Consider the following 13,428-nt stretch of genomic DNA (forward strand, 5'->3'; position numbering starts at 1 on the left):
CAATTTATTTGTCAGTTACATTCGTTTATTATTGAAAACGCCAAAAAGAGCGTTGCCTTTATTTGTTTGCCTAAAATGGCTTTTTGGTGAGGCAGATTTTGCCCACACATTGGTACCTGAAGTTTATTGAATTATTGCCGTAGCAGATGTGTCAACAAAACACAGTAACTGGATGCAACGAAGCAATACAAGAAGAGAAAGATTCGGATCAACCAGAGAAGAAGTCATATTCACAAACTGAAAAAACTTTTCAATTTCCTTAAAACTGGGGTGAGATGTAGCAGTGCTACATACAATACAAAACTCAATCATTTTTAGTGCTATCTGATGCTATCCTACTGTGCTATTGCTGTAGTCTATGTCGACATAGTGAATCAACCAATCACATTATGCCAGCTGGCAAAAAATATAAACCACCACTATAAAAAGCAGTGAATTTGTAGTAGAAGCACTTTTTCCAACTCTGCGAGGATTCAATCCACTGGCTGGCGATTCAAGCCCAGCAGCAGAGGAATAGCCGCAAACAACAACAAGCTCAGCTGAGCGCGGCGGCTAAATGCTTAGCGATATAGCTCGAGCAGTAAGAGCTAATGCTTAGCTTATTTCCTCACATTAGTAGTACATACAATTATGCGCTATAATAGATAGTGATGACTGTAACTAAGTACTTGTTTCCAATTCAACATCTCATTATTCACACACATTTTTCTTACTCTAAAAATTGCAGTTATCTAAAAAGTGCTATTTGACTCAATGTTTTTGTTTAGTCAGATCTCATCTATAAAAATAATAATATACTCCGCCGAGTTAACTGGATTTGCGATTTTCAGTTGGTTTTCATAACTAACGAGACTTCGTGCATTTTGTTGAAGATTGTTAACAGAACAAGGTCAATTTGACTCGGTTGGTTAACCTTCAATTTTCATTTTTTCCATAATTGAATATTTCGAGGTTCCCAACGTTTAGTTTCTTACGAGGAACGCCTTCGACAATTTACTGTCTTAACTTTTTCATAACTTGATTTTTTCTTTTTAAGCCTTATGTAGAATAAACAATTTTCTCGTCAGCTTTTCTCCAAGTTTGTAGGTTTTTTTGCAAGGAGAGTTTGCGCATGATTTTCGCATGGAAATGTGATCAGGAGTGTTAGGGTTTTCTTACGTTCTATATTTACCTTTCAGGTTTGTTTTAACCAAATATGGTTATTTTGGTCTCAATCAGATTCAGTATTTATATCACTTCGTTTGTTGGGACAAAATTTTTTAGCCCCTGGTCTTTCGGGGTCTTCTGCAATCCCTTGTATGCAAACACATTGACTGGTTTTGTGATAATTTAAAGTTGGTTCTAAATTATGATTGTTATTTAAACAGAATTTTGTGCGGGACTTTTCTGCTCTGATTTTTACTAGTTCGAATATGTAGGATATTCCCTTTTTATTGCACGAGGCTACCTATACAGTGGTGTTACGTTTTCTTGAAAGATCTTTCAGAAATTCTTTTGGTGTAAATAGCTTTTTCGGTTTTGAGGCACGGTACTCATTTAGCACCCATTTCATTATTCTTTTGAACTCTTCCAAAATTAAAAGTGAAATGCTTTGTGAGGTGAACGGGGACGTGTGAAGACTGGTAGACGCGAAGAATAATCGAATGTAAGTCTGTTGGACTGTATCACACGTTTTTTTTCAGATTGACAAGACTGAGAAGATCACTAAGTTATATTTCCAGGCATTTGATCTTTTCTCCAACGTTCAGATTCTCACCATTTTTTGCAACATGTGTAATTGCCCGAAACCGCATGAAAGTGTCTACTTCGCTGTTTGTCACGCAACTGATGCACAAAAGCACAGCGTTCACTCCTTACTCCTTGATTCAGTTGACAAAAGTTAGCAACAGGGCAGTGTATTAAGGGGTCAGATGCATTTGACAATTGAATTTGACACAGGTGTAGGTTTTTTAAGGTACAAGTATCGAATGTCTTAATAAAATCCCCCCCTCCAATAGACCTTTCAACGATCAGTGCCAGAAAAAATTAATCTCTAGGACCTCCAAACCGCTCACGAGCCGCTACAGAATCATAACGCTTTAAATGCAGTTTCATCAGGAAAAAATTCTTCAGAAAATCAGAAAAGAAAAACGGGAACAAGCTCGAGCGAAAAAGTTGGCATTCAAAGATCTGACCAATGATAAAGAGGCATATTCTCTAGATTTGGATATGGGAAAATGAGCATCATGCTGGCTAAACTTACTTCCACTGAACAGATATCAATTTGATTTAACCAAAGGAGAGTTTAGATGGTATTGCTCTTAGATACGGATGGGATCCCGTAAAATTGCCACCAAAATGCGCTTATGGAGAAAAGTTTAATGTAGCGCATGCTCTTCATTGTTCAAAAGGTAGCTATACACACACAAGACGCAATGAAATCCGTGATTCTCTGCCAACCTGCTCAATGAGGTCTGCGATGATGTCGAAGTAGAGCCCTGTCTTCAGACGTTGCAAGAAGAAACCTTCGCAAATAGAACTACTACTATTGATGACGACGCTCGACTAGATACCAAAGCCAATGGTTTTCGATTCACGTTTCAGCAGAACGTTCTTAGATGTGAAAGTGTTTATTCCGTATGCGAGTTGCCCAATAAGCATACCAGATTCCTACAAATATCAAGAAGCTACACGAGTCCATCAAGAAGCTGAAATACGAGCAAAGGATAATCGAAGTCGAGAAAGCCACCTACTGTCCGTTAATCTTCTCGTGTACAGGAGGAGCTGGTCCGTCAGCATCAAAAGCCATACAAAGATTGGCTTCCACGATCAGCGATAAGAAAGAAGATTCATATTCGGACGTGATCATATACAAGGACAAAATTAGGTTTCGCTCTTTTGCGGAACTGCATGCTCTGCCTCCGTGGCGCGCGCTCCATGCGCCGGCGCCCTGCAGTAGAAGAGTCAATAGAAACCATTGTAGAGAAAGGGAGGCGGTTGTGCTAAATGCTTTATATTTTTTCTAATCTTGATTCAAATCACTACACATTATATTTTAATCGCTATTTACCATATCTATTTTGATTATAATTCTGATGACTACTGCCAGGATTTATAAATACACATAGGAGTTGACTTGCTGCCCCCGAGTTGACCGACTACCCGTTTAGGGGAGGGGCTTTCTCTTAATTGACCCGCGTTTTTACAGAGGTGTTGCGCTTTAAAACTTGCAGTTATTACGGTTCTTCAATTTTTTAATCACTTTATGTTCCAAGGCAGGTTATGACTTAGTATACACCCAGGCCGTTCATGTACTCAGAGATAAGGCGGTCTCATCCGAAGCTCCTATTTTTAATGATTTTGAGTCAAACAGTTCTTGCTATTGGGTTGGCGGCAATTTATCAGGTCACCGTAATGTCACTTTTTTCAGTGAGCTATGGCTATTAGTTATCTGAGGGTGAGGTTTGAATGTGGAAGTGGATACAGGTGAGATATGAAATATGAGCTATATAGTATTTGTTTATGTAAGGTAATATATGGTAATATGTCAACGGTTGTGTTTTTCAGAAATGCACAATTAGAACGCTCTCTAACTTTTGAAGACATCGTTCGACAAGTTCAGTCGTTATACAACTTTAAGCAGTTCACAATACACTTCAGAAATGCCAATGTAAGTCATATTGTGTCGGTTTTTCTCGTGGTATCCAAATCTTCTTCGTTTATGTAAGAAATTGTTAGCCCTCTTATTTCCCGTAGATATAGGAGTTGTGAGAATTGTGTAATTTGTTCAGGATGGCCGGCAGCCCGTGGTTTGCAGCAAATAGGGTATTGTTTATAATGTTTCAGATTTTACTTCCCTTTTATAACGATACAGATCTCGAGTACGTCTTGCACATCACGGATCTTGGCGGTTTTGGAAGTGATGAACCTGAATTAATTTTTGTCATCAGTGAAATTTCATCCCCGCTAGATGAAATCACAGAGAATCTTGAATCATTGAATTTGACCCGGACTGCTGACAGCGATGATGCAGAACGAACAAGCAGTCCACGCCCGAAAATTACTCGTGCCAGATCGTACCCTCGTTCGAACCTACCAGCAGATGTGCAGAATGCCAGGTGGAACGTAATAAATCGGATGAACAACAGAAAGGACAATTTGGAATCCAGTTGTGAGAATGAATTAAATAACGAAGCGCGTTTCATTCCAGAAGTCGACAATCATGATGTGGTAAGTAGTTTAAACTCATTTTACAAAGTATTAGAAGTAAACATATATTTTAAACACGAGAAATGATCTGATATAGGGCTTCTATTATTTACGCTCATAAGTACTAAGAAGAGCCATAGTGCTGCTAGTCATCTGACGCTCGTTTTTCTTGTTTCATGTATACAGCTTAAGCTCATGATAATTGCTCTCAAACAAAGGTTGTAGCAATTATATTAGCCCTGTTGTCTTTTTGCAATATTGCGTTCTATCAAATTTCATCTGATAGTTTTTTCGGCTTACCATTTGACTTCTTGTCTTCAACATTTGGATAAACATGCAAAATTCGGAGGGCATTAAGTCGGTGAGCAATTCTTAATTCTCTTACAGGCTTAAAAGTCTTAGTTTTCAAATAACGGAAGCTTTGGGAAGACGTAAAATCATGATTTGATGGCGGTTTTGTCGTTTTGCCCACCACCCCCAACCCACCTCATTCCACTTCTATTCTTGCTCACTCGATGCAGCACTCCGAACTCCCTCCCCTAATCAACCTTTCTTTAATAGCCGCGAAGCGATAGCTGAGGCTATTATTGGCCTTCTCTTGGTTTTTATTTATTTCGTCATGATTTTTGTTACGACCATATGACGTCACAACCACTTCAGATCTGCTTTTTGTTCATTCGTTCATGCAATTTGCGTGCGTGACGTCATTTTTCACTCTTAGTGGAGCGAGTTTTTTGTTCATTTTTGTGATTAAATTTTGGGTCACACGTGACTTACCTCACTCTTAAAAATGACTTCCTCACTCTAAAATTGACTTTCCTTTGCTTTAATTCAAAGAGATAAGGTCAAATGAGTGCTTGTCACTCTAATTGAAAGCTATTTAAGATTAGCAAGTAGAAACAGCACTAAATTATATAGATTTTTAATCTAAATTTAACATCTCAGCGCTTAATGAAAAGAATAAGTTTCTTTTTTGGTATGTCTTTTTACCGTCTTTTTGAGACTACAGATCTATGAAGCTATTGCGGCTATTTTCTGGCAATTTGCCAGCTATGTTTACTTCTTCCTCACTCTTCCTGACGCTTAAGCTAGCTACTGGCAAGGCAAACTGCTGGGGCATACCTTTGCTCTTAAATCAATGATGCAAGGGGATGCACTTAGATGCAAGGGGAAACCTTTGCTCTTAAATCAACGACAACTGATGATGATGCAAGATTAGATATCAAGTCCAACGGACTTTGGGAGTCGAGGTTCAACAAAACCTGTTTTGATATTAAAATTTTTAACCCGCTGTCAAAAATTTGCCCTTAAAGCAGTAGCGAAGCCTACAAGTATCATGAATCCATCAAAAAGAACAAGTATGAACAAAGAATAACTGAGGTTGAGAAAGCAACATTTTGTACACTTGTCTTCGCATGCACTGCTGGAGCTGGCCCATCAGCTTCAAAAGCGCTGAAACAACTGGCATCAAAGCTCTCTGCTCAAAAAGACAGCTATGCTGATATCATATCGTATCTAAGGACAAAAATAAGCGCGGCTCAAGGACGCTTAGGCGGCGCGAAATTGTTGATGCTTCGATAGGAGCTGTGGTTGAAGAAGGGAGACTGTTAGTTTTACTCATCTACTTTCGTCCTTTGTTGTTTAATGCTGTCTGTCTTTTGTTTTACTTCCTCAGCTGATGTTTATATATATAATCATTATATTGATATTTAAACAATACGAAATGCTTTATTAATAGCCGCACAGCGATAGCTGGGGCTATTATTGGCCTTCTCTTGGTTTTTTAAAATTCAAAGAATTTGAATTGTATTGGGGCGCTGTCTTTTTTTTAAGATCTGTTCACTTTTTCATGATTTTTGAAGTCAAATTGGAGTAGTGATTTTGGTCACGCCGAAACAGGAAGTGGAGCAAAAAAGCGAGTGGTTTTGCGGCGTGAATATTTTTTTGCTCTAGTTTTAAAGTAGAGTGAAAAAACGGTGTTTGAACAAAAAATCGGTTTCTCTGTAGTGGTGTTTTGTTCACATGCGGCAATTTCACTCTGATTTTTAATGTTTTTCGATTTTTTGGATCGGATTTTTTTCTAAATGGTTTTCCCAATCCATTCACAGCTCCTTCTGTGCTGTTTTTTGCTTTAATTAAATTTTCATTTCTCGCTAGTGGTTTTTCTGTTCAAATGCGGCATTTTGACATTGATTTTTTTATCTGATTTTTTTTAAAAATGGTCTTCTCAATTCACTCAGTCCTTTCTAGGTCTAGTTTTTCTGTTTAGTCAATGAAAATTCTTTGAATTGTACGTCAGGACTTGTCCTGCTATGTTTTTATTTCGTCGTCATGATTTTTGTTACGACCATATGACGTCACAGCCACTTTTTGTTCATTCGTTCATGCAATTTCACCTGAATTGCATGTGTGACGTCATTTTTCGCTCTTAGTGGAGCGAGTTTTTTTGTTCATGCGCGTGATTAAATTTTTGGTCACACTTGACTTACGTCACTCTCAAAAATGACTCTCACTTTGAAATTGACTTTTATTTACTTTAATTCAAAGAGATAAGGTCAAATGGGTGTGTGTCACTCTAAATGAAGGTTATTTGAGATCAGCTAATAGAGGCAGCAATAACTTATACAGATTTTTAATCAAAATATAACAGATCAGCCTTCAATGAAAAGACGAATTTTTTTGGTCTGTCTTCTTTACTGTTTTTTTTAGACTGCCGATCTACGAATCTATTGCGTCTATTTTCTGGCAATCTGCCAGCTATGTTGAAGACGTAGTTCTGGGAGGGCCCCGGACAAGTCAATATTCACCCAGTGTTGGGGAGGGGCATTTCTTAATTTACCTTTTTTCTTCTTGAGAGCAGTTCGCCCGACGTTAGTCTGTTATGTTAATTTGCTCTCATGCAGCCCTTTAATTACCGCTTTTTATCTGCATGACGTCATTTCTTGCGCAACTGAACTATAGGTGATTGATTTTAATCGAAAACGACTTGCCTCGCTCTGCAAACAGCTTTTATTACTCAAAGTTATGTATACTTTAGAAAACTATTATTTACTGTATGGCCAAAATGGAAGCTGCGTAATAGTGGCTGCTTCTAATAGGGCTTCTCGAGTTATTGTAGAAAACTTTTTTTATTTAACTCGAGAAGCTTTATTAGAAGCAGCCAAGATATTGAGCAGCTGTCATTTTTGGGCATGAAGTAGTAGTGGAGTAGGCTCCAGGTCATGAGCTCCAGATAGTTTCCCCCCTTTACAGTCCAATGTTTAGTTTAGTCGTAGTTTGTTGTAGATGTTAGTTTTACAGTTTCCGCGTCTGCTGTAGTCTCCGTGTACATTTGTTCATCTCACTGTCCTTCGTGACGAAGAAATTTTGGTAGATAACAGTTAAAGTCGTGTTTTGTCTAGTCTTGGATGAAATGTCGGACAGGCTCGGATGAGGCAGTTTTAAATTTTCGTAGTACGCTCGAAGTAGTGGTCTGTCTTCATCAGTCTTGTTTGTACAGTTGGCAACTCGCCCCTTTGAAATTGCTTCGTGGTATCGTACGCATCGCGTGTAGTTTTTGCCAAAAGGGACGTCATAGTTGTTGTTGGGTATGTCTAGCAGCATCACAAATTGCACCTTCAATATAGAGACTTAGTGGAAGGAGTTTCAGATTCTTTAGTCTTTGGCAGTAGGTTAGGTTTTTTCGGACACGAAAACCCCGAGTCCTTTGTTTCTGCACTCTTAGTTGCTCCGCTTTAGCTCTACTTGGTAGCCATTTTTGCGATGCGTATGTAGCGATTGGCACTAACTGTTTGATGTAGGCGTTAAGCTTTGTCTCGATCGTTCACTTCTCTGTGAGGCTGCCCTTAATTTTGAAAACAGTATTCGTCCCCAATTGAGATTAACCCTGGATATTGTCCCAATATGTACGACCTTCTTCAATCCAGTTTGCGTCCCAATTGAGATTATCGTATACGATATAGTCCCTGATCGCTTTTTCACAGTCGACAAGAGTTTTATCATCAAGGTGGTTGGCAGTTTTCCTCTAAAGCTGAGGAGTGTTGATTTCTTGATGTAGGTAGCATTCTGTTGTGGTCTAACCATTGTTCGAGCTTTGCTGTAGTACTGTTCAATTGGTCTTGGTTCAAGACGATGGCTTTGAAGTCATCGCCATGGCCATAGGTACTAAATTCAGTGAGAATTTCAGGAAGGTCGTTGATGAACAGTAGAAATAAGAGTGCGCCCAGTATGGAACCTTGAGGTATCCCAATCGTCACCGTTTTCAAAGTCAGAGTTGTTCTCATTGCGTACTTATTGTCATCTAGGAATGAACTAGGGAGACAAAATTTCCACATACCAAATTGCTTGAGTTTTGGTATCAGCGTGTCGTGCAGAACAATATCGAAGGCTTTGGCTAAGCTTAAATACAGTCTAATTCGTATAGTTCACAGAGCCTGTTAATAAACAACAGGAGTTATATTGTGGCTGATCTCCGTTTTCGGAATCTGTATTGACTGTCATTCAGTCTGTTCATGGTGTTGCTATAGATGGCGTCGAATATCACTTTTTCTAACAGTAGATTTATCGGTCTGTAGCAGCTCTCATCGGCCTTGTTTACCCTCTTTAAAAATCGGTGTTACTTAGCTGTTTTTGCAGGCGTCCGGAAAGAGCCCTTTGTTCAGACACGTTTGCAAGATGAGGGTCATTAATTTGTTCAGATTTTGGTAGCACTCCTTTAGCACCAGATTTACGATTTTGTCATGACCCGTAGACTTGTTCACCTTTAGTTGACTCATTAGGCCGTTGATTTGACTTTGATATTTTGTGACTCGACTCAAGACTCCCGGTTCGAAAGAGATCGCATGATTTTCAGGACTTTTGTCAAAGACACTTACGAAGTTATCGTTGAAGCACCTTTTATCTGTTGAGGTTCTAGTGTTATTTCTGACTGTCGGTGGGATTGCTGGGGCTTTCAAACGCGTTTCAGGGATTTTTGAGCTTTGCTATAGGTCCTCCCCTCGAATTAAGCCATATTGCCTTCAGATGGTCGAAGGATTTCGTTTTCTAGGTTTTTTTTCAAACTCGCCAGGTCCTGACTTGGCTTGCGCTTCATTGATTGCAATTTGAGGTGCGATGTACTGTATATCCAGGGTTGGAGTCTTGCTTGGTGTTCATTCATTCTCGGTACAGACTTGTCAATCTTTTCTCATAGCCAGTCATACTATTGTCTGACAAGTTATTCAAACTGCTGAAGCAGTAAGAGGTAAAAGGCTGTTTTCGCATTGAATCGTTCAAACTGCTCTTTTCAAAGAGTATTGGTGGTTATGACGATGCTAAATTTTGATTGGTTGAAAAAGACTTTTGTAAATTCATACAGCACGCATTTTATTATCTTGAATTTCATACCGACGATTCTGCTCAGTACAGTTCAGTTGCTTACTAAATTACTTGAATTGAAAACTTGTAGCAGAAAAAGAGCGTTTTTACCGAACCCGCGCTCCGAATAGCACTTAGCAAAAACTTGCAATTAAAAGCCTTTATTAGAAAGGATATTGCAACGATAACTCGTCTTCATACAATATAGCACTTGGCACTAGCACCTACACAGCCGTCTCTAAAAAGATAGAAAAGGCAGAATCAAACTAAGAAGAGAGTTATCATATGGCGACAGAGATGTTGAACGCTTACTTCTGTTAAAAAGAAAGAAAAATTTCCAACTCATGGAATTAGCCATTAACGGAAAAACTTACAATCTTCGAATCATTAGAAAAACAAACACCGGAATTAGCCTTTATTTCATCGCACAAGAAGACAATCAAACCGATATCAAACGGATCCGTATTACAAAAAACTCAGAACTTTACAATTTCTTTCAAAACTACCGAATTCGAGAAACTAACCAAACCACAAGCACAAACCAACTTTACCCATTCACAATTATTTGAGCATCAACCTATTTGTTTTGCTAGAAAAGAGAAAATACAACGCAAGCCACAACAATACTTCTATGACACTATTGGAAGGCTATCATCCTAGAAACCCGTTCGTATTCTTCAACGACAACAATCGACAGAAAAGTAAGTCAAAAACTTGCAGCGAAGAACACAAAAGACCAACCGAATAGCCTAAACTGCAAACTCTGTGACACAGCTAAATTGGAGAAGCGTACAAATTGCCACAAAAACACTTCAACAACGAACTGACTAAAAGAAAATGGCAGATCCAAGTCCACCTCACGTACATCTGAAAAGGTTCTCAGGACTACCAAACGAAAACTGGCCTGAATTTGAAGGACTACTGAGAGCAAGCATTGCTGTATCTAGAATTCCTGAAGCGAACCACCAACGTGCAAGATATCTTCACCTACACTTAGCCGGTAATGCACTCAATTATTACCTTCGACTCGCCGAAAACACAAGAAACGATCTAGACGATTCGCTTGAACAACTACGCAACCGATATGCAGGAGCAGACCAAAGAAGAAACTTTGAGCTCGATCTGCAATCGAGAAAGTTTGATCCAGTGAAAGAACAACCAGATGACTTCCTCACAGATCTGCAACGCCTCGCCAACCTCGCAATTGTGGACGATCCTGCAGCTCACATAGACCGCACTGACGAAAGAACAAGACGAATAAGAGAACAATTCATTCAAGGCATGCCCTTCAAGTACAAGAAAGTGTTGCTGAAAGAGAATGACAACATTACTGTAAACGAACTATGCGCTATCATCAAACGACGAGTCAGAATTGATCAGATAAACCCCGAACCACAATACACCACGGCATTCAATACACTAAACGCATCAGGAAACCCTGCTGTGGCCCAAGCCATAGAAAGCATAATGGCGGCAGGAATAGCATCAATGCAAGTAGCACAGCCACCGCATCAGCGCGTGGAGAGTACTCAGTACCCTAGCTACAGAAGAGGAAATAACTACAGAGGCTACAACCACAACAGACAAACATACCAGTATAATGGAAAGCAAAATGGCCGAGGATACAATAACAACTACAACAGCAGAGGACGTAACCGTGGAAGCTTTCAGAGAGGTCGAGGAAATTATTCGAGAGGAAGGTCAAACTTCCAACGAAACGACCGAAGTAATGGACGTACCGAAAGATCTCCTACACCAATGAGAACATTTTGCAGAACATGTGCTAGCAATGAGCACACTGCCCGAGATTGTCCAGAACGTCAACCAGCATACCGCGATGGAAACATGCCATTCAATCAGCAATCAAAAAACTAAATAAACTGCATGTTTTTCTACAAAATATACCAGATAGCATGACAAACTATAGCGAAACCTCTACCAAAAACCAGAGAAAACAAATCCTCCTGAAATAAACGTTTCTACAGCTTTCCTACACCAATCACCCATTTTATTTACAGTCCAAATGACATTCAAAATTGGCCACTTACAATTTGAGGAACAGTTCATGGTGTTTGAAACACTTTCCGCTATCCTTCTTGGCTTTCCCTTCTTTGATAGAAATGAGATTATTATTGATGCCCACAACAGACTACTCCAAACACCAGAATTTACTTTTCAGCTAAATCTAATGCACATAAAAGGCAACAACAAACAAAAACGTCTCAACAGCCGAAAAAAATCATGCTCAAAACCAAAACAACCTATACGCTATCACCTGGGGAACAAAAATCCCTGGAACTAATCCCATCGGAGGAAACTGATGCACAAGAACAAATTGGACTCGTAGAGCCTACTGTTAAATTTGAAAAACTGGGCCTTGGTCTAACAAGCACGCTTGACAAACTTACAAAAACAAAACTACCACCCTACTTGCAATCAATACAACAGAAGTTCCACTGCACATTAGACAAGACTCTCCTGTAGCAACATTCGAAAGCATCACACCAGAGCAAGCACGCTACCTGATACCACTTGAGCCAAAACTTCTCCCATCAAGCGACTCAAAGAAAACAATAAAGCAAATAGAAAAATCTATAGAGAGAACAGCAAAAGGCGAAATAAATCATATAACAATAAAACACGAAAACGAATTCTGGTTTCCGACCCCAGAAACATATCCCGACACATCCAAGATGAGTGAAGTGGAAGAACGCATATATGACGAACTTGTTAAATTTAAAAATCTTGAAGCAATTCAACCACTCTCGAAAAACGAAGACAGGAAAACTTTTCTTAACGCATTCAAATGGAGCGACAGCGTACTCTCTGACAAAGATAAAGAAAGAACAGAACAGCTTCTAGTCGAATTCAATGACATATTCACAAGGCACCGCCTTGACATTGGCTACACTCACAAATTCTCAGTCAAATTGACACCAGACACAAACAGACCTGTATGCTCAAAAACTCAAAGAATTTCAATCCATCTCAAAGACGATTTGCTTGTTGAACTAGCCCTTCTCCAGTACTACGGAGTCATAACAACGCTCCCCTTCAGCGGCTACTCACCTCCAATATTTGCAAAACGGAAGCCAAACGGGAAGCTCAGAATGTTAGTAGATCTAAGAAAAATAAACCATCTCATTAGAAACGACTACAACAATAACAACTTCCCGATAGCTACACTAGCAGATGCGGGCACCCACTTAGCCGGCAAGAAACTCTTTTGCAAGATGGATGGCAGCCACGGCTACTTCTCTGTACCAATGGCAGATGAACAATCAGTACAGTTACTGGCCTTCAACTTCGCATCGAGAACATATGCTTTTCAAAGACTAGCCCAAGGACTAAGCAGAAGTGTCAGCGCCTTTAGCTCATTCATGCGTCAAAACCTGGACCCCTTGATAACAGCGGATAAATGCTTTCAGTACGTCGACGACATTGGCATTGGAGCACATGACACAAACGACATGTTGGAAAAACTTCGAGCAGTCTTTACATGCATCCGAGAATCAGGAATGAAACTCGCAACAGACAAATGCGCATTTGGACTCAGAGAAATACAATTCCTTGGCAATACGATAACCTCTGAGGGTCTCACACCAATTACACACAAGATTACAACCTTTCTGAAAACATTCAGAATGCCGCGAAACCCAAAACAAGTCAAACGAATGATCGGATTTTTTCAATTTTACAAAGCCTTTATCCCTGAACTTGCCGAAATACTTTTACCGTTCTATCGTCTACTTAAGAAAGACACCAATTTCGTGATAGAAGAAGAACACCAGGTTATGCTGGAAAAGCTCACAAATGATCTAAGAACAGCCTGTGACCTTTCACTCAGATTACCCAAAGTTGACCAGCAATATGTAATAATGGCCG

General features: G+C 39.5%; 1 protein-coding gene across 1 annotated transcript in view; it reads left to right on the forward strand.

Annotated features, from left to right (window-relative positions):
• LOC142349931 (uncharacterized) overlaps positions 1–13,428 on the forward strand; it is a 203,613-nt gene that overhangs the window by 122,032 nt on the left and 68,153 nt on the right. Inside the window, exons 2-4 of the mRNA XM_075401787.1 lie at positions 3,408–3,465; positions 3,547–3,649; positions 3,826–4,209. Of these exons, the coding sequence (XP_075257902.1) occupies positions 3,416–3,465; positions 3,547–3,649; positions 3,826–4,209 (537 nt within the window). The 5' untranslated portion in view covers positions 3,408–3,415. The remainder of the gene's footprint in view (positions 1–3,407; positions 3,466–3,546; positions 3,650–3,825; positions 4,210–13,428) is intronic.

Source organism: Convolutriloba macropyga, chromosome 11 (genome assembly GCF_964194025.1).
Source record: "Convolutriloba macropyga chromosome 11, txConMacr16.3, whole genome shotgun sequence".
Taxonomy (NCBI): Eukaryota; Metazoa; Xenacoelomorpha; order Acoela; family Convolutidae; genus Convolutriloba; species Convolutriloba macropyga.